The sequence below is a fragment of the Coenobita brevimanus genome, chromosome 99 (genome assembly GCF_032717465.1).
Source record: "Coenobita brevimanus isolate Jiangsu-jjx chromosome 99, ASM3271746v2, whole genome shotgun sequence".
Taxonomy (NCBI): domain Eukaryota; kingdom Metazoa; phylum Arthropoda; class Malacostraca; order Decapoda; family Coenobitidae; genus Coenobita; species Coenobita brevimanus.
This window is the reverse complement of record NC_137052.1, coordinates 16,162,294-16,184,510: the sequence shown is the minus strand read 5'-3', so window position 1 is coordinate 16,184,510 and position 22,217 is coordinate 16,162,294. Positions and strand designations below refer to the sequence as shown.

Here is a 22,217-nt window from a genome sequence, read left to right as displayed (position 1 = left end):
CTTTCTACATATAACTCTTTCTTCCGCCTCTCAACTTCTTCCACGTCCCTATTTCTCATCCATTCATTGTATGCTTTCTTCTTTTGTGCCACAGCCTGTCTCACCTCTTCAGTCCACCACGCTGTTCCTTGCAGCCCCCTCCGTCTTCTCTTCCTCCCACACACCACATCACATGCTGCACATGTGATATATATATATATATATAGTTGGTAATAATAGTCGGTAATATTACCGAATACAGTAATCCCTCTAATATCTGATTATTCAGCAAATCCAATTTCTCGGCATCATCCCGGTCCCATAGATGCCGAATAATGGGAGTTTTACTATATATATATATATGTATATATATATATATATATATATATATATACAGTACGATCCCTGCTATCCAGTATCCAGACAAATGGAATACTCAGAAAAATGGGAAAATTCAAGGGCTGGTAAAAACGACAGTAAGTTATATCTGTGCGCCATTTTGAATGGACCGCCAAACCGACGTTTTATCGTGTCACGCGAGGCTGGGTGAAGTCGGACTAAGCGAGGTGAAAGCATTTCTGGCTAATGTAAATCCCTAGTAAATCCTCTTAACCAGCCCTCCTCCTCCCTCTTTCCCCTACTTGAATTCAGTCATCCTCCACACCCTCCACAATTTCCACAAATCACCAGTCTGCTTTTTACCACCAGACAGTAAACAAGCCCTCTTGCTGTTGTGTTGCTCTGATGGACGGTAATTTCAACATTCCAAAATGCCTAAAGAGCAAACTAAACGTAAGCGTGTCATGCCTACCTTGAAACAGAAGCTAGACATAGGCAATAGACTTGAAAAAGGTAAACATTATAAAACACTGATGACCGAATATAATGTAGGAAATCCAACGATTTATATAAAGACCCAAGCATCCAAGCTCAATGAATTTTTCATGAAAAGCGAGACAAGTAAGTCCATTGAAAAAAGGCATACTCTTCATCGTTCAAGTGGTTTTGCTTAGAAAGATCTAGGGAAGCACCTATTTCTGGTCCTCTTATCGAAGAAAAAGCAAGAGAGTTTCACAATAAAATGAATACAGAAGTTTAATGTGATTTCAGTGTTGGATGGTTAAATCGTTTCAAAGACAGGTATGGAATTTGTAAGCCAGACATCTCGGGAGAGAGCAAATCAGCAAACGCCGGTGTTTTTCTTCCTAACAGACCGACTCTAACTTGCACCACATACTGTTTGTGCATTTAGAATGTTTGTCGTTGTGTGTGAAGTGAGTTATTAAGCAAGATAATGATAGTCTCAGAATAGTTAGAGCATTGGGATGTGAGGTTGCAGTAACAAGCATTTGAATTGTATTTTCAATGTGTGTTGTGAAATATGTTGTGTGGTGTGTGAGGTGTGGGGATTAAGGCATCAGGCTATGATAGACAGATAGCTTACACCTTCTCACTCTCAGTTCAATATTATGGCTCAAAGTTACTTAATTCTAGTCTACCACTGGATTTAACAGGAATATACAGTAGTGCAAAGATGATATTTCTAGTCCATGTTAATCAAGATGGTGTCTAACTTCTTCGGAGCTGAATATAGTTTGTGGCAGTACTAGAGCATAATATAAGGTTACTATAGTGCAGCCAAAGGACTGAGTTAATATACGTTAGGCAAGGTTGGGTTTAATTCAGCAAAGTTGGCTTTAATTCAGTGGAGAGGCTTTAGTTTGGCTAAGGCTTTGGTAAAGTAAGATATCTCAGGCTCTACTGAATTGGATAGTTAGGTAAGTAGGTAGGTGCGTTAGGTTGGATTAAGGTGTCGGATTTGTTAGGTTAGAGTAGGTTAGGCTAGGGTATGTTAGATTTGTTTGATAGGTTAAAATAGAATAGAATGGTTAATTAAACCAGTCATTGAGATCATTATGGTTAAGTTGATTAAGTATAAGTTGTGTGATGTTATGGTCGTAAGAAGCTACTGTTTGAAGCCAAAGGTTAATGTACAAGGTATGTGTCTAGTCTTGTGTGCTGTAGTGGGTTATATAGTAGGTTTTTGAGAGAGAGAGAGAACCATATTTAATATAACATTCCCTTTCAGTATTTCCAGATATAGCTCTTTTTCATCTACCTTTCCCTATTCAGTTTATATCTTTACTACTCTCAGATTGTGTTTTGTTGGCTGTGTTCAATGTAGTATTAAGTGAAGGTGTCTGGAGTTAGTACTCGGATGGGTGACCACCTGGGAACACCAGATGCTGTTGGCATAACGTTCTCCCTATGTCTCAAGTGGGGTTGGTGGAGGATTAGTGCCCCTCCCTGTATAACAATTAACTCTAAGCCCTTGGCCACCCTGTTTGGGATACATGGCGTCTGGCAATGAATGAATGAATGAATGAATGCATGTGTGCTGGCAGAGATGAAGAAAAAAAAATGTTAATAGGAATGAAGGTTTACTTTGTTGGAAGAAAAAAAAATATATATGCTTGCACTTCATAAGTACATCATGTATTTTATTTTGTGCAAAACAGCTGATTGGCGGCAGGTGAAGGGTGGAATGATGGAAGCCTGTCGGGGCCGGGACCGTAATCAAAGCTTGTGTGGGGGCACAGGTGTGATAATTCTATAGTGCAGTCTTAACATCAGTTCACTAATAAATGTTCAAGATATTATTTCTTTATTTTTCCACTTTTATGGGTACAGTACATACAACGAATACTTCGGTAATTAACAGAATGGTGCAAAACAGTGGCGGAATGGTGGCGGTCAGTTGGGGCCGGGATCGTAAACAAAGCTGATGTGGAGGCACAGGTGTCGTGATAATTTACCAATAAATATTCAGGATTTTATTTCTTTAGTTTTCCACATGAGTACAGTACATACAAGAAATTATTCGGTAGTTAACAGAATGGACTTGTGCATTTTGCAGTACCGGTACTGCAAGGCATTGCATGCACGTGCATTATGACCATGGTGTGTGTTTACGAGGCAATTTTTCAGGTGGAATCCCTTAGTGTGCCCCCTGATGTGAGTGGTGATTACCTGAATTGTATTTACTGCTGTGATAATGATCACCTTTGTATAGATTTGAATAACAGAACTACGGGAAAAATCTGTAACCGGGAAGGTGAATTCCCCAAGCCGCCCTGTTAACTGGGACTGTACTGTATATATATATATATATATATACTGATGTGGTTTGGCCATGTGGAGAGGATGGAGGGTGAAAGACTGACGAAGAGAGTGTATGTGAGTGAGGTGGAGGGGAGAAGAGGGAGTGGGAGGCCTAGGATGAGATGGAGGGATGGGGTGGAGAGGTATATGACAGAGGGGGGTGTGAGTTGGGAGCAGGGCAGTGAAATGGCGGGGGACAGGGCGACTTGGAGGCGATTTGTTTGTGGCCACCCCAAACGGGATTGAGGCGTCTGGCAATAGATAGATATATATATATATATATATATATATATATATATATATATATATTTTATTTTCATTCTCGTTCAGTAAACTAGAGAGAGCAAAGCTTTGACTGTCATTACTCCAAGTATTTGTACTCATATTCTTATATCAGTAATTATTTACATTTCCATTTTATTTACACTATGTTATACACTGTCACTTCCAGTAAATAAGGGCTCCTTTCCCTTGGAGCCAGGATGAACTTGGGACACTGAAGCACTAGTAGTTTATCACCATATCCTCCACTGGGTCATCACACGATTCACCAGAAAGATTGTAGTCACTGTCCATCATTATCATGGATAAATTAGCCACTTCACGCTCCACAGCAGAGTCACTTATTCCTTTACCCCTTCCCACATGAGGTTTATTAGGGGTAGAGGTCACAGGGCCCTCTAGAGGCGGCAGAAATGGAGGGGCACGAGTGCTACGTGCTTTCATTTCAAGAAACAACACTGAAGTAAATGACGAGGCGGATATGGGGCCGCCAAGGGTTGACAACGTCAGCGAGGTGACAGCTGCTAATTTATATGCTGTGAAATGATTGGGAGGAAATTACGTAGTTCCAGGTGAATGTAAATATCACTTAGGCTTCTCCCTTCCTTATATATATTTTTATGACGAGAATAGATTATACGGCATATTTCAAGGGGAAATTACCAGAGAAAATTAGCGAACAAGTGCACGTGGGGTGTTACCAGGTGATTATTAGCCAACTCTAGGTGTATGGCACTATCTGTTACCTTATTTTCTTTTGGTATATATTACTTTGTATAAAAATAGGGCATAGGGCTTATTTCAATGGGTGAAATCAGTGGAAAATTCTGGGGAAGATTTGCTTAGCGCAGTGCGGCCGGGCAGGCGAGAGGAAAGGGTAATGGAGGGGAGGTAGGGAGGGGGGTCAAAAACGGGGATAGATAGCTTAGTACACATGGCAGTGCTGACTATTGCTGGGCACTGGCAGTGCTGATAGATGATACAAGCCACCACTTGAAAGCCCGGGAGAATTCAAAATAACAGAATCGCAAAAGTGACGCCCCGCGGTATGATCCATTGCTCCTGAGCGTCACGAAAGTGACGCCCCGCGGTTTAAAAAAAAAAAAAAAAAAAAAATCGGTGCAGCCGAGTCTGATACGACCAGTTTACGTACCTACTTGTGGTTGAGTTTCCTGTCTTCTCCTTTATGATGTAAGAGTTATGCAGACAGTTTAATGAATAGAAACACAGGGAATATTCCACATGCAAATTTATGACCAACCCTTTCAGTCTGATGACATTTTTCATTTAAGTTACCATCATACAATTACACAATACTGAAGTTATGGAAGACCAGCTGTGAACAGGTTAATGATGACTGAGAAGAGCAAGGGCAAACTAACCACATTCAAATGAGGATTCTCGGTGTGGAAAAGGTACTAACAACACCATTCCTTTCCACAAAGGAGACAAGATGTCACAGAAACATGAGTTACAAAAAATTGCAAATTTAATTGGGTGATGAGTTCACCCTTGTTTTTTTAGTGCCTCACACATAACTCCACCACTTCAAAAAGTCTTTCCAAATGTAAGTAAAATCATATGGTCATAGTAAGAAAGAAATATAACCCTAATACATCATCAGAGTGAAGAGGTTTACTGCATCATCAAAAGCATTCAATTACAGGTTACAATAATGAAAAGGATGCTGTTCATCAAGATATCATACCCTGCCTTCACTTAAACTCTAGAATGAAGAGGACTTAGCAGTCCTTTATAGCTCACTGCAGGACTGGACCTCTCCATTACAAAGGGTTACAGCTAGGTAACCATCCCACAATGGCTCTGACTACTGGGAAGGGGTGTGTATGGAAGAAGTGGGATGTGTGATTGGGGTCTGTAATTTCCTTCCCTAAAACATCCAGGTCCCTATTTCTTAGGTGCAAACAGACTGAGGGAGAGGAGACCCCTGTCTAAAGGTCCTGGTACCAGACAGGGAATCAAGGCCACGACTTCTTACTTGTGAGGTGGATATGCATCTGGTCATAATACTGCCATCCAAACATAGTATGCACAACACTTACTTAGCTCAGCAAATGGGTCAGCAGGTTTGGTGGGTTGCTGCTGTTGTGGCCGTTGTTGTTGCTGTTGTTGTTGTTGCTGTTGTTGTTGTTGCTGTGGCAGCATAAAGCCTCCTGCCATGGTACTGTTGGGGCTGGTGATGCCTCCCATTATGGTAGGTCCTCCCATGCCTCCCACAGGACTGATACCTCCCATACCCTGCCATGGAATACCTAGCATCATCATCATCATCTTACTCAGTGTCAACTTAATTACTGTAATATCATTATGAGCATCACAACTCAGTCAACATCATCATCACCATCATCTTAGTCAATCACCATCAGTCATTGCCATCATCTTGCTCAACATCAACTCAACTGACCCACTCATTGCCAATCAACGCAGGCTGCGTCCAACCGCGAGCAAGTACTTGGGACACAGTCCTGGGCGCCCAAGACCACACGGTGAGAGACCCCCCATCGCTGCGCTATTCCCGTGCACTCGATAGTGCACAAGCAATTTATCCTCACACTCTTAGTTATACTTCGATAATCGTTTTTTTTTTTTCACCGTAATCCTGAATAAATATGCGTGGATATGGTGTTGTAAAAAAAAGATCAGCTGAATGTAAATTATGCCTTAATTCAATATTTTTCTACTTTCTTTTTTTTCATTTTTTCTCATAGAAATATAATTTTTATGGTAAATATTACTGAGAAAAAGTTACAGGGAATTTATTTGGCTACATTTTGGTGTATAAAGAATTACTGTAGGTCAATTAGGGACAATTTTAAGAAGTCCAAAAGGAAATTATCTTACACTTGAGCAAGGCTTGTAGCACACTGACTGGGGCAGTGGGGCGACACTGGGAACGAGGTGGGTTGAACGCGGCAGAGGAATACATGGAGATGCAAGTAGTGCTTTGTTCTCGCCCAGAAAAGGACACAGAATAATTCCATTTAATTTAAAAAAAAAAAAAAAAAAAAAAAAAAAAAAAAAAAAAACGGACTACAGGGTATTTTGTTCGACGCAACTGGTATCGAATGGTAACGAGCAGTTGAAATGTGCGCAGATGTAGCCTGCGTCAAATGGTAACAAGTACATGAAATGTGCACTGCACCCATAAACACCAAAGGGTTAATATTAACATCATTATGATCATCACAACTCAGTCACCATCACTACTGTCCACAGCAGCAGAAGCATCTCAATTATCACCACCAAAATCACCACCATCCTACCCTCTTTTCCTACCTAAGATGGGAGAGGTAGGGTCCAGAAAGTGAGAGAGAAATACAAACATTACAAAGGAGAACTAATCAAGAGCATGCCTAACGAAATTGGCAACACATTCACTCACTACCCATACAAGCCCCTTGGAATCCTGAACTCACCTTATTGCCCAGCTGAATAAATGGATTGGACTGCTGCTGCTGTTGTTGTTGGGGAGGAGCAGCAAATTGTGAGAAAAGGTCCGTGGGAGTAGCATTCACTCCCGTTTGGACTCCGGTCAGAGTGGCTCCCGTACCAAAAGGATCAAAGAGACTTTCCTGGGTGGTTGGGACAGGTGAAGAGGTGGGCTTTGTCTCAGTGTCAGTGTCTCCACCACCAAAGCCACTCAATAGATCAAAATTACTTGGATCACTGGTACTGGAAGCTGAGATGTCGAGCAGGTTCACATCTGAAGCTAAAATGTCATCAGCTTGATTATCAGTGACTTGATGAGCAGATGCTGATTGTGCTCTGGAGTCCTGACCTGCAAAACAGAGATGAGTCTATATTCCATAAGCTGAAATGGTGAGAGAATGAGTGTGGGGTCCATTCAAGAAGGCCCAATTTTGTCTAATTTTTCCTTCTAGATTTTCCCCCTTCCCCCCCCTCTGACTACCTCATCCCATCCTTTGGTGGAAAAATGAGGTCTGTATGATGACGAATGAAGGAATGTACTTACTGTCATCATCATCATCATCATCCTGATATGAATTCCCATCCTAGATGGGGTGAGGTAGGGTCCAGAAGGCGAGTAAAAACCAGCTAGAGGGAGATCTATTCAAACTAATTTTCAAGATTAACAAGTTTCTATAACATCTGTCTTTTACCAAAGACTGCTTTGTTTTTCATAATTTTTCATTTAAATATTCAGCAGAGTATGTGCTCTGTGCTCTGGCATCCTGACCTGAGAATCCAAGATTAAGAAGGTCTGCTTCTTTTGAGTTCTGGAGTTCAACTGGTTCTGAAGGATGAGTGGGGACAGGGGTGACATCTTCCTCATCTGAGATTGTCTCCTCTATTCCCTCACAGGTCTGAAATCAGTAAAGTCATCATTATCATCTCTTGACACCTTCTCCCTCCTAGGAACTCCCAAACATAGGATGGCATGATAGAACTGGTTTCAAGGTAATTTATTCTTATATACTTCTCTCTCAAACATTCCTCTCCCTCTTGCTACTCTTTTACCACTATACTGGTCCACTCTATTTCACTCAAACTTTCTTTTTCTCTTCCTCCACTCTCACCATTATCCTAATCCATTCTCTTCTTCCATACACACAAGGTATTCCTCTACCTTTACCCTTACCATAACATACAGTATTTATTTACATTCTATTTTTGGTATTAAGGCCACAGTATATTACATAAAAATGCCTATTAAAGCTCCACTGCTATCTGCATGGTTAATTTCCAAGCAATTCTATGTAGCTAAAAAAAAAAAAAAAAAAAAAAAAAAAAAAAAATCATCTAGACTCTTTCCAGCTTTACAGTGAGCAACAGTGCACACAGTGCTTGAAAAGTAATTTCCACCATCTTTCCATGAATATGTATAAGGTTAATATGTGGTAGGTGGTGGTGACCATCATCCACTCACTTGATGCAGTGCTGCCTACTTCTTCCTTAGCCTTTATCATTCTTTTTCTGTGCCTGTCCTCCTCTCTTCCTATTTCTCCCATCTTTCCTGTCACTTCTTATTGCTTTTCTTTCCTTTACAGGTGGCTTTACATTGAGTGACAAGCCAAATGGTTTCCTTTAAGCCAAGAAACCATTTACAACGCTGGGTGATAATCATATAACCGAACCATACATGCTCCCTACGTGTCAGCAAGTGGGTTGGTGAAGGGTTAGTGCCCCACCCTGTAAAACAAATAACTCAAAGTCAAAAGGCCACCCCTTACGGGATTATGGCGTCTGGCAATAGATAGATAGATAGTAATAATGATAGATATGTAATAATTATAGGCACCTTGTGGTACGTGGGGGCGCTCACCATCCACTCACTTGATGCAGTGCTGCTCTCAGGTGTCTGCCCTTTCCTCTCCTCCATCATTCTTTCCTTCCATCCTCTTCTGTCTTTCTTTCCTTCATTCTTTCCTCATCCTTCTGCCTGTAGATGACTCTACACTGAGTGACAAGCCAAATGGTTTCACCCTTTCAGCATGAAAGCCTTAATTTATGTTTGATACTGCCAGGTGATTTTGGAGCATTTTTTTTTTTTTTTTTTTCTATGCAAGGAAGAAGGAACCAAAGGCTGAGCCCACATGAACACTCCTTCCAAGAAAAAACAAAAACAATACAAAGGAGAGCCAAATTCAAGATCCATTCATTTCGAGATGACTGGACACAGTGCGTTTGAAAGACTGGAGATCATAGGAAGTAGGAAATACAGACAGAGGGAGACAGTTTCTGAGATGACCTGTTGCATAAATGAAAGACTGGGAGTAACAGTTAACTCTTGCATTAGAGAGTTAGACAGAAAAGGGATGAAAGTTTGTTGCTAGACGGGTGCTATCTCTACTGTCGTAGAGATGGAGGGATGCAAGCAGACAGTTCAGAGAAGCAGTGACCATTGAAGTAGTGATAGAAAAGAGATAATGAGGCAACAGTGTGGTGAAAAGACAGAGGTTGAAGGATGCCAGTAAGAGAAGGAGAGTTGATGACTCCACCCTATTGAGAAGAGCTGTATGAGGGGAGCCTCCCCACACATGAGAGTTGTACTCTAAACAGGGGCGAATAAAACCCCTGTATAAAGTCAACAACTGTGCAGGAGTAAAGAAGGCACGGAGTCGGCTTTGCACATCCAATCTCTTGGAAGTAGATTTTACAAGAGATGCAATATGATCTTTCCAAGATAGGTCCCGCATGAATGAAACCCCAAGCATGTTCAAGGATGATTCAGGATTGAGCTGGATATTATTAAACATTAGTGGGTATTCCTGTGGAAGATTTTGACAGGTTGATAGGTGTAAAAACTGAGTCTTTGATGCATTAAAAACAACAAGATTATTTTTACCCCAGTCAGACATACGAGCCAAGTCAGACATTAGGTGTGCCATAGCCTCATCCCTTGTTTGTTGAAGTGACTGCTGAGATGGACATTGTGGGAACCAAATGGAAAGGTGAAGGGTGGAGTCATCAACGTACGAGTGGATAGGGTTAGATGTAGAATGTAGATCATTGATGAATACAAGGAAGAGAGTTGACGATAAGACAGAGCCCTGAGGAACACCACTGTTAATAGATCTAGGAGAAGAACAATGGCCGTCTACAACAGCAGCTATAGAATGACCGGAAAGGAAGCTATAGATGAAGGCACAGATAGAACCCGTTAGAGGGCAGTTTGGAAATTAACGATTTATGCCACTCAAATGAAAGCCTTTGAGATGTCAAGTGCAATGGCAAAGCTTTTGCCAAAGTCCCAAAAAGAGGATGATCAGGAATCTGAAAGGTAGACGAGAAGATCGCCTGTGGAGCGTCCCTGACGAAACCCATACTGACGATCAGAAAGAAGGTTGTAACAGGAAAGATGCTTTGAAATTTTTCTGTTAAGAATGGACTCAAAAACTTTTTAAACACTGGATGTTAAAGCAATTGGACGATAGTTAGAGAGCTGGAAACGGTCACCCTTGTTTGGGACCGGCTGAATGAGAGCAAACTTCCAGCTAGAAGGAAAGGTACAGTCGTCAGCATAAATTCGCTGCAAGTCTACTCGTTTGATGTAAGTCCCTTTGTCTGGCAACAGTGTAAGGGGACTAGTTGCCATATAGACTTTTATACACTTTAAAGACGTGTTTTTAAGAAGTGGTACTAGAGACTTCCTAGAGTACAATAGTCTGTATACCGTATTTGATCAGTATAGAAAAGTGCAAGAGTTGACAGAAGAATGTTATGGAATGACGTATGAGCGTAATACTCTGGTATTCCTCATTATAACTGTGTCTAAACTTCGTTTCCCTCTCTCCCCCTTACCTCTTCTGATGTCTCCCCCACCCCTCCCTTTCCCTTCTATCCCCCACTCGCTTTCATGCCTCTCCATTTTCTCCTCTCCCACCCTCTCTACCTTCATTCATTTATCCACGGCACTAACTCGATTGGCGCACCGCAATTCACTCATGACTATTTACTTAATCCAGTCTGCCCTATTCCCAACTGCTCGCAGTACTACCAACTATATCCAAGGTTTGTTATCAATATTTCGTCCTGTTCGAGTCCAATTCTCACCCTCCTCCTCTCCCTTCCATTCCTTTTATTCCAGTTGTCTTTCTTTTCTCCACCCTTTGTCACTACCAACAGCCGCTACATATAGGAGCATTGAGGTCTCGTTCATGTGATGCATTCCTTACTGGTGTTTGAGTGGGCCTAGCAGTTGGTGGCTATTATTTCAGTAAATGAAATTAAACAAACATTTGTGCCCATTCCTCCTACTTCTTGTCCTCTCTCTTCCCTAGGACAATGTTCCCATCCTCCTCATTTTGTTCACTGATTCATGAAGCAGGGTCAGAAACAATAAGGTTTCGAACTGCCACATCATGTTTGGAGTAAAGAGTGGGAGAAAAAGACTGTGGCATGGCAAGAAACTCTCGAATGTAGACGAAGAAAAGAGTTACAGGAATAGACATGAAGTAGAGAAGAGTGCGGTTTATTATGTAGGCTAACGCCATGGATAATAATTATAAGGTAGACAGGGTGACGAGAGAGAGGAGAGGAGATGAAGGAGAGCGGGAAGGGGAAAGAGGAGGGAAGGGTGGGGAGGGACATTGGATGGGTACGAGGGAGACAACAGAAGTTTCATCTTTCGACTACATTTATCTGTCGCCTTTTGCACATTTTTATGCTAATCAGATATAAAGAATATTGTATTATGAGTGGTTTATAGTACCAATTCTTACAAACACGTCGTTAAAACGTATAAAAGCCTGTGTGGCAACTAGTTCCCAAACACTATTGCCAGACAAAGCAACCACAACACACGAGCAGGCTTGCAGCGAATTTGTGCTGACGACTGTACAAGTAGAAAGACAAAAGCGAAAGAGTTTACCTAGGCAGGGTGTAAGCATAGATGCACAGTTCTTGAGGACAACAGGAGGGACTCCATCAGGCCCATATGCCTTGTTAGTATTGAGGCCAGTGATGGTAGAAAATACATCAGCTGAAGAAATTTAAATGTCAGTCATGAGGAAGTCAGAGGGGGGGAAATGAGGAAAGAAAAGCACCAGAATCATCTAAGGTGGAATTGGAGGAGAAAGTCTGAGCAAACAGATCTGCTTTATCAGTAGAAGAAGTAGCTACAGAGCCATCAGGGTAGAAAAGAGGAGGGAAGGATGATGAAGTAAAGTTGTTAGAAAGGTTTTTGGCAAGGTGCTAGAAGGAGCGGGAAGAATTCGAGTCGGAGAGTTGAAAGCATTTAGTACGGATGAAATTATTTTTAGCAGGGCGAAGAACAGACCTAGCACGATTCTGGGTAGAAACATAAATAAGATGTGATTCAGGGGTGGGTTGGCTCTGGTACCTTTTATAGGCCCTCTCCTTGTTGCGGATAGCATTAGAAAAAGCGTGATTAAACCAAGGCTTTCTTGTATTAGTCAAAGGATATGAGAAGGGAATGTGGTTTAGTGGGTAATTACAGCACTCCAATCGGACTAGGCCGGAGAAGGTTTGCATCGAAGGGGTGGTTGGGGTTTACTGCTCACGTAATGCCACTCACGGATGAATGAGGCTGGTCACTCTCATCTTAAATGTCAGGACAACCTTGCCTAGCCATGGGCTCCTATGCTCCCCATGGGGCAACGTAGGATTGGATGATGGATGGATGGATGTATATATCTCATATACCCTAGGTACCACTTGCCCAACGTGCGATGTCTGGTCTTCAAGTAGAGACGTATACATCCTCTGACCAGAATACAAAACACATAAAATTTTCTAGACAGGAAAGAATTTCATGATGCTGCAGAGACGTGGGGTAACTGCTGATAGCTGGTCATCCCATGTGGTGGAAAGCTACTACACATTTCACACAGCCCCACCCTGCTGTATATATTCCTAAAAGTCAGCAATCTGACAGTCTGAGAGAATGATTGAAGGCAGATGCTAGTAAACTTGGAGATAGGGTAGTCAAGGGGTTTGCCGTCATGCGATGTTACTCTGTACATCACATCTTGATATAACTGTTTCAATAAACTCCGTAACCCAAGAGTGTCCATAATTCACCTCACCAACAACACAAGATAGACGGAGGCAACTGTGAGACAGAGTGGCACCTACCCTACAACAAGCTATCCAACACCTCACGACTTTATCGACACTGGCTCCCTGTCTGACCTATTAACGCATGTTTGACTGCTGTTTTAGTCAAAAAACAATGAAGACAGATGCTTACAAAACACATGAACTACACTTCCCATTCAAGCACATGAAATGCACTACTCATTCACGTATACAATATTTGTCCTTGGAAAAAACATTAACTGTAATAATACTCACAGTGAAGTTATAAATCATATGGTTGAAGGTACTTTTTTAGTCAACTGTAAGGTCATGAGCCACATGGTCATATTCTGAGTGACACAGGAGACTACATAGCATATCTTCCTTACTGTTTGTTTTGTTTAATACAATTCAATGCATAATCTTCAAGTGGAATGCAAGCCCCTGAAATATGACAGTCATTTACAGACTGTCTGTAGTGAGAGGATTTTTTAGACATGTTGGCGGGTCTTTTGGTAGATCAGTAAAGTCTGATTTCATGAAATTCAAATCCCTGAAATGTTCCCTGCCCCAGCAGCGATTTGAACCTGGGTCCATTAGAACTGAAGGCAACCTCTCTACCAATTGAGCCACCGCCTCCCCCAGGTTATTAAATATGGCCAATCTGCATCCCACATTACATAGTGCAGTCGGCAAACATAAGGGAAAACCAAACATGTTCCATTTTCATCATAAGCTTCAGAGGTTATAAGAAAAAAATGGAAGCTTGTATTCTACAACATGACATTTGGCTTAAGCAAAGACCATTATGATTTGTGACTGTTTGTTACCTGTGTCTGTTGTTTTCCATCCCAGTTCAATGATGCCATGAAGTCCTGTCTGCCAGCCTGTGTGTTGACGGTTCCCGGCTGGGGCAGAGATTCACGCCTTCCACAAGCAGGTGATCCGTGAGCACTGGCTGAGGGCAGTGAGCAGGGAAGTAATCTGTCATCACCATTATCCATATCTTCATTTCCATTCAAGGATGGAGTAAAGCAGGGTTAAAAAATACTAACAAAAGAACAAACTAACCCAAAGCATTCCTATGAAATGTGCTACACTCATTCACTTACCATTCAAGCCCTCCGAATCCTGACTCCATCCTACAATAACCATACCTACTTCATCCCACTTATCAGTTAAGGTCAGTCTGACAACTACTACTTCAACGGGAAATCCAAGTGTGGTAAAATGTACAGTAATTCCTCAGTATAAATTTTACATTCAATGTGTATAGGGATCTTGATATGAACATACTTGAATTCAAACTTTCTCTCTTTCTTCAATTTCATTTGCGAAGAATGAAATTTGCAGGCAGCAAGCCTTAAGGTACTTTATTTTTTTACTACCATCATTGTCACCACCATCACCATCATCACCATCCAGACCTTTTTCCCACCTAAGGATGGGGAGAAATACAGTAGGGTTCAGCGGAAAAAAAAAAAAAACTGAAGGAGAAACTAACCAAAAGTCTCCTCAATGAAATGGATCACACTATCATTCATTGGCCATTCAAGCCCAAGGAACTGCCGAATAAGTGTCACAAATGATCCCTCATACTTACCAAACTCATCCCTGATGGTTTGAGTATCAGTGTGTGCCAACTGTGTGGGAAGCTGTGCATATTCCTCATGATTCAATGTATTTTATATTACAATAAGTCCTCATTATATCCTGCATTATTTTATGCCCTTTTTTTGCAGTTAAGTCCACAGTAAAACAGACTGCATGAACTATCACTGCTTATTTTAAAAAAAAAAAAAAAAAAAAAAAAAAAAAAAAAAAATACTTTGGAATATATTGCTAACAAATAACAAAGACTCAATACACTTTAAATTATATGATACAACATGACATACTGTATGAGGCTATGATTAACCAAAGTTGTCCCAGGTCTCCTCAAGTTTTAAGGTCATTGCAAAGGTATGTGAGGTCAGAACAGCGTAAAGCTTATACTTGAATACAGTATTTGCTGTACATTGTATTCTAACTGGCTTTAATGATTATACAATGCCTCTTCTATTGCAATTTATTATGCACATTACATAATGTCTTCTTATAAGGTACCAATGCCAACAATGTTCATAGTAAAACACAATACAAACACTGTACAAAATGATATAAAAAATGTAGTAGGCAAAATAAACTACTAAGGAGGAGTTAAACATCCTCCTATGTTGACCAGAATCCAAATCAATGAACAAACATGTCTCTGGTCTCAAGTTCAAGGGTGGTGGCAAAGGCAACTGCAGGTTTGAGAATGAAGCATCATATTCTTCACTTTAACACTGTCTGTATCCTACTGATGTCACTTTAATACTAACACAGTTTCAACCAATCAGTCAAATGATGCCAAGCTTCATCTCAATGTAATCCCAATTTATCTATTTATCAACAGCCAGTCGCCTTAATCCCATCAGGGCTGGCCACAAACAAACTGCCTTCAAGTCACCTTGTCTTCTGCCACTACGCTGCCCTCCCCCCAGCTCACACCACCACTTGTATAACTCCCCACTCCATCCCTCCATCTCACCCTCGGTCTTCCCTCCTCTCCACTTTGCTCACATGCACTCTCCTCATCAGTCTCTCACTCTCCACATGGCCAAACTGCCTCAGTGCATTTCTCCTAATGCTTTCCATCACATCCACATCCACACCACAATGCTACTTCATTTCCACATTTGTCAGTCTGTCTCTCAATGCAATGCCACATTTTTTTCTCAAATAACTCATTTCCACCACTCTTATTCTTTACTTGTGTTCTTCCAACATAGTTCAAGCCTCACTTTCATATGTTAGAGTTGGCATCACAATACAGTACTATCATGCAGCGACTTTTTTTTTTCCTTTCCCATCCTCACTTCCCTATTTCTTATTACTGCTTTCAAAGAACCACCAACTTTTCTTCCCTGTTGTACCCTTTCAATCACTTCATCCTCTAAACTTCCAACCTTTCTCATCACTACCCAAGTACGTACTCATGTGCACTCACATTTTCCATAAGTGGCTGGGGAATGGCTGGGAGAAGGATGGAGGTGAGAAGACAGGAAGACATCAGTAAGACAGAAGTTGTGGAAGCAATGAAGCAAGTCAAATTGGGGAAAGCCCCAGGAATTGATGGAGTGTGTGGTGAAATGCTGAACATGGGGGAGAGATAGTTGTAGAATGGATGTGGAAGATGAGCAGATTGGCCTGCGAGGATGGTAGAGTCCCGGAGGATTGGAAGTCGGGTATAATTATTCCCGCGTACAAAGGAAAAGGGGAAAAAGAAGTGTGTGGTAATCACAGGGGCATTTGTCTTCTTAGTGTAATACAAAAAGTGTATGGTAGGATACTTATTGACAGAGTTGGGGAAATAACAGAGGAATTAGTTGGAGAAGAGCAGGGAGGCTTTAGGAAGGGAAGAGGTTGTGTAGATCAGATATTCATTCTTAGGCCTTTGATGGAAAAGTTTCTAGAGAAGGAAAAGAAGTTGTATGTGGCCTTCATTGATTTGGAGAAAGCATATGACAGGGTGGATCCACAAAGATTGTGGAAAGCATTAAGACATCATGGAGTAGATGGGAAGTTGTTGAATGCTGTGAAGAGTATGTATGATGGCGCTAAGGCTGCAGTGCATGTGGATGGTAAACTGAGTAAATTTTTCTCTTTGAAGGTTGGGTTGAAACAGGGATGTGTCGTGTCTCCATGGTTGTTCAATCTGTACATGGATGGGGTAATAAAAGAGATACAAGGTAGGGCAGTGGATGTTGGAGTGGCCCTAATGAGAAAGGGAAGTGTTTGGAAACTCCCTGTACTATTGTTTGCAGATGATACTGTGTTGTTAAGTGATGACGAAGGGGAGCTGTAAGGCTTGGTGGATGAGTTTGGGAGAGTGTGTAAGAAACAGAATCTAAAGGTGAATGTAAGGAAGAGTAAAATGATGATCTTTGAGAGAGGGGAAGTCAGTGAAGGGACAGTGAGGTCGGATGGTGAGGAAATGGAAAATGTGAGTATGTTTAAGTACTTGGGGAGTGTGATGAGTAAGGATGGAAGTTTGGAGGGTGAAATGCTTGAAAGGGTGCAACAAGGAAGAAAGGTTGCTGGTTCCTTGAAAGCAGTGATAAGAAACAGGGAAGTGAGCATGGAAGTGAAAAAGTGACTACATGACAGTATGGAAGTGAAGCTCGGACGTTGCTGGAAGGACACACGTCAAGAGTGAGAGCAGTGGAAATGAGTTTTTTAAGAGGAGCCTGTAGAGTCACTTGGAGAGACAGGCTGACAAATGAGGATATAAAGGAGCGTTGTGGTATGGATGCGGATGTGATAGGAAGCATTAGAAGGAACACACTGAGATGGTTTGGCCATGTGGAGAGGATGGAGGGTGAGAGACTGATGAGGAGAGTGTATATGAGTGAGGTGGAGGGGAGGAGAGGGAGGGGGAGGCCGAGGATGAGATGGTGGCATGGAGTGGAGAGGTATATGAGAGAGGAGGGATGTGAGTTGGGAGCAGGGCAGTGAAATGGCGGGGGACAGGGTGACGTGAAGGCGATTTGTTTGTGGCCACCCTGTATGGGATTAAGGCATCTGGCAATAGATAGATAGATAGATAGACAGATTTTCCATTTTCTAACCATCCAGCCTGGCTGTGCATTAAGTGACTTCATTTCTACTGAAGACCATAACTTTACTTCATCATCATCATCCAGACCTCCTTTCCCATCCAAGGGGAGGGTGAGGAGTAGTAATGTCCAGACAGCCCAAATTTGCCCAATCCAATGGGCCATGCATCCTTTCACTCATCATTCAAGTCTCCGGAATCCTGGCTCTATCAGACACGCCAAAAACATTCACCATGTTCTGTAGCTTCACATAAACATATCTGACTGAGTCAATCTGGATGCTGCCAGATTAAAAAAGGGTGCCAAAATCCCTGATCATGCACTTCTCCTCACAACATTCATTCAGCCAGCTCGATCTCTCGTCAGTTCACTAGCCTCACCGACTTCCAAACCTCTCTTCCTCACACACTCATCCACAATATCTCTCCACCTTCACCTTGGCCTACCTTGCCTTCTCCCTCCTCCAAATTCGCTCAGATATACCTTTTTCACCACTCTATGTTATCCATTATCTCCACATGGCCATACCATCTCAGTACACGTACTTCGATTCTGGAGTCCACCGAATTCCTCACTCCACACCTTTCACGAATCACATTATTTCATATCCTATCCACCCTCTGTACTCCACATCCATTCCCCAGCAGTCCCATCTCCACTGCTTTTACTCTTGACTTTTCATTTTCATGCCACACCATAGTCTCACATCCATATGTTAAAGTTGGCACTAACACTCCTTCATGTAAGCCTTGTACAGCTGCAACACTCAAGCCTCTGTTTCTTATCAAGGCCTTCACTGCACCAGCTACTCTTCTTCCTTGTGTCACTCTACTTGCAACTTCTTTTGCACATTTTCCTCTCTTTCCTATCACTGTACCAAAGTATTTGAACTCTCTCACCTATTCCAGTCTCTCTCCATTCACTGTAACATCACAATGGGAGTCATCTTCTCTCTCAATAACCATCACTTTACTCTTTTCTACATTTACTCTCAAGGCACGACACTCACAGACATTAGCAAAACTCTGCATTAGCCTACCAAGTTCCTGTCTGGTACTTGCAAGCAGTACTGCATCAGCACATAACAAATTTGAGATATTCCATCCATCACCATTCATTACCAACACCATCCCTCTCTCCATTACTCATCTTTTTACTTCTCTCATCATGCCATCCACATACAGTAATCCCTGTACGATCCGGACACCCACTATCTGGATTCCCCACTTACCGGACATTTTGGTCCTGGGACTTAGTACACCCAAAACTGCCCAAATAATGCAAAAAATTCCAAAAAAATCTGATTCCCCCCCCCTATAATTTGAACTCAGCACGCGGCGCGGGTCAGCAGTGTTTTGGTGCGTAGTTCCGCCGAAGTCCGCTAGAGCACCCCTGCATCCTCCCCACTTACCGCCCGTCATTTGTTTAGAGTGCATGCTCGTCACCATGGCCACCCACGTGCTTGCTTTTGTGGTGGTGCCCTACCTCCTGCAGGCTCTGCTGTTCCTTCCCTGCCTCTTCTTCGTGTGTATAATGATGACCCCGCCGCCTGAGAAGAGGAAATGAGTGGTTCTGACTCCAGAGAAGAAGAGGAGGATACCGGACAAGGTGGATGTGGGATGGTCGACATCACATATCCTTCATGAATTCAACCTGGCCCGCTCTACATTATTTGATATCAAAAGATCCCAGGACAAACTCATGCAATACATGGCTGACTTCTCATCGAAGAACAAACGCAACATGGAGAAGATGTTTACTCCTCAGTATGCAGAAACTGACTGCTCCACATTGATTTGGTATCGTCAACAACGTGCTGCTGGTGTGACGGTGCGTGGCACGGAGCTGAGGGCTGCTGCTGAGAAAGCTCACAAGGTTACACGACACCCTAGACTTCAAAGCATCCGAGGGTTGGCTCTTCACTTTCAAGTTACGGCATGGACTTACCAACCATAAGGCCCATGGCGAAGTTCTGGAGGCCAACGAGGAGGGAGTAGAGGAGTTTCAGCAGAAGGTGAAGGGCTTGATCGACAGGGAGGGCCTCACTCTCTGTCAAGTCTACAACACTGACGAAACTAGTCTATTCTATCGCTCTTTGCCAATGAACACTCTAGCCGAGGAGAGGGAGAAGCGTGTACCTGGCTGCAAGCTTTGCAAGCAACAGTTATCTGCTTTGTGTTGTGCCAATGCTAACGGCATGCACCGGCTCAAGCCCGTTACTATTGGTCGTGCAAAGCAGCCTCGGTGTCTTCGTGGGGTGATGGATGTCCTTCCTGTCGTTTGGTACCATTCTGTGAAGGATTGGTACACAGCCAAGATCTTCAAAGACTGGTTTCACCGCCATTTCATCAAGAAGGTCATCCATTACCAGACGGCAAAACTGGGAATCCCGCGTGACCAGGTAAAGGCCCTCCTTTCCTTGGACAATGCACCTGTGCATCCGTCTGACAAGGACTTGGTGGCTGCGAATGGCCGCATTAGGTGCATGTTTTTGCCACCTAATTCGACTTCTCTCATCCAACCAATGGACCAAAGAGTGATCGTGGCATCGAAGAGGCTGTACCGTAGGAAGTTCCTGGACGAGGTGATGGTTGTTCTTGAGGACGAGGACAAGCGCAGGGAGGGATGGGACACGCGAGGCCAGCGGACTTTGGAAAACCTTTGCCGCTACATCAAGTCTGCCACTTACAAGGAGTAGACTGTAGCACCAGCTGAGCAGGGCAGTACTCCCAAGGTGGATGGAAAGCTGATGACAGGGAGGCTGGAGCTCCCATTTCATCAGCTCTCAGGACTAGTTCCTGATCATTCCCCTTTGCTGAACTTTGTCATTGTTTCACTAACACAGAGAGTAGACCAGCGTGCTCTAAAATACAAGTTTCTCTAACTATCATCACTAAACTACATGCACAGTACACACTACACTTTTCAAAATTAAATAAAAGAAAAATGGGGGGGGGGGAGGGCCATAAATGACCCTATCATCCGCCCCTCTCCCAGTAACGACTCTTTGAGTTGCCTGGATCTACTGTCTGACTCACTTCTTCATTTCTGCAACATTCGCGGCCTTTCCTCTAACTTTCTGTCTGTTGAACACCACCTCTTCTCCTTTAAACCTCACCTTCTCTTTCTTACTGAGACTCAGCTGTCTGAGGCAACTGACAGCAAACCCTTCTCTGTATCCTCCTACTTTCTCTATACTCATTTCAAAACCAAAGGTGGACGTTGCGTATATGTACGCAACGACCTAGCTTGCTCTCATGTTCCTGTACTTGATTCCTCTGAATTCTCTACACTCTGGCTTTGGCTCTCCTGTCATTCTCTGACTAAATATATCTGTGCTGTTTACTTATCTCCTAATTCTACTGACTATCAAAAAACTTCGACTATCTTACTTCTATGATGGAACACATTCTATCCATTTCTCCTTCCTCTGAACACTCCATTCTAGGAGATTTCAATGTTCACCAACACCTTTGGCTCTCCACTCCTTTCACTGATCCACCTGGTGAGCAAGCCTTCATCTTTTCTATCCTTAATGACCTAGAGAAGCTTGTACAGCACCCTACCCGTATCCCTGACCACCTTGGAGAAAGCTGCAACATACTTGACCTCTTCCTTACAACTAATCCTTCTGCTTACACTGTTAATCTTTTCTCTTTGTTGGGCTCCTCCGATCATAACCTTGTTACTTTAACCTGTCCTATCGCTACGGTAAGGCCTGTGGACCCTCCAAACAAACGTTGTCTGTTGCACTTTGGAACTGCGGATTGGGAGGCCCTCAGCCAGTACTTCTTTGGTTTTTCCTGGAATGATTAGTGCTTCCGTGGTCAGGAACCATCTGAGTGCACCTTGCACATTATGGAGGTTATTCTCTTGGGCATGGAGGCATACAATCCTTTCTCATATCCTCTGAAATGGAGGGATGGAGTGGAGAGGTATATGAGAGGGCGGGATGTGAACTGGGAGCAGGGAAGTGAAATGGTGGGGGACAGGGTGACGTGGAGGCAATTTGTTTGTGGCCACCCCGTATATGGGATTAAGGTGTCTGGCAGTAGATAGATAGGTTGGTTTCTCTTTGTGACATTTTGTGAGTGCATGTATGCAGCAGATTTTAGAAACACACCAGTTCAAGTACACACAAAACATTCACGGTTTGTCTACAGCTCAACTGGCCTATAGTGGTTTAGCAATTTAGCAGTTTAGCGCCTAGCATCCACCCTACTCTAGCATGCTAACATAGTCACTGGTGAACTGTCTGCTAACCTTCTGAAAGGCAATCAAGACCACCTTCTTTGCCATGCATTCATTAACTAGCAGAGGAATCATACTGGAGAGATACTGGCTAGCTAAACTGCCAAGTCATCAAAACTGATTTTTGTCGCACATGGAAATTCTATCACCCTTGTTGGGTTGGCTTCTCTTAGTGACATTTTGTTTCATGCCAGAGATGAGCATCATAGAAGAAAACAGTCTTATTATACCAATAGCAAAAAACAGGAAAAACAGTTGTAACGTTAAACAGTATTGCCTGAAGTTATAGCTTCACTTTTTCAGCCAACTGAAGTACTTTAGCAATGTCCAAGCAACTCAGGGCACACCCAATTAGAGTACTCTGTTATGGAAATAAGATAA

At 42.6% G+C, this 22,217-nt stretch overlaps 1 protein-coding gene across 1 annotated transcript in view; it reads right to left on the bottom strand.

Annotated features, from left to right (window-relative positions):
• The window catches only part of aux (cyclin-G-associated kinase), a 462,562-nt gene that overhangs the window by 116,793 nt on the left and 323,552 nt on the right, over nucleotides 1–22,217 (bottom strand). The window contains exons 18-21 of the mRNA XM_080283925.1: nucleotides 13,776–13,903; nucleotides 7,643–7,769; nucleotides 6,861–7,222; nucleotides 5,487–5,682 (exon numbers count right to left, since the gene is read on the bottom strand). Coding sequence (XP_080140051.1) covers nucleotides 5,487–5,682; nucleotides 6,861–7,222; nucleotides 7,643–7,769; nucleotides 13,776–13,903 — 813 coding nt within the window. The remainder of the gene's footprint in view (nucleotides 1–5,486; nucleotides 5,683–6,860; nucleotides 7,223–7,642; nucleotides 7,770–13,775; nucleotides 13,904–22,217) is intronic.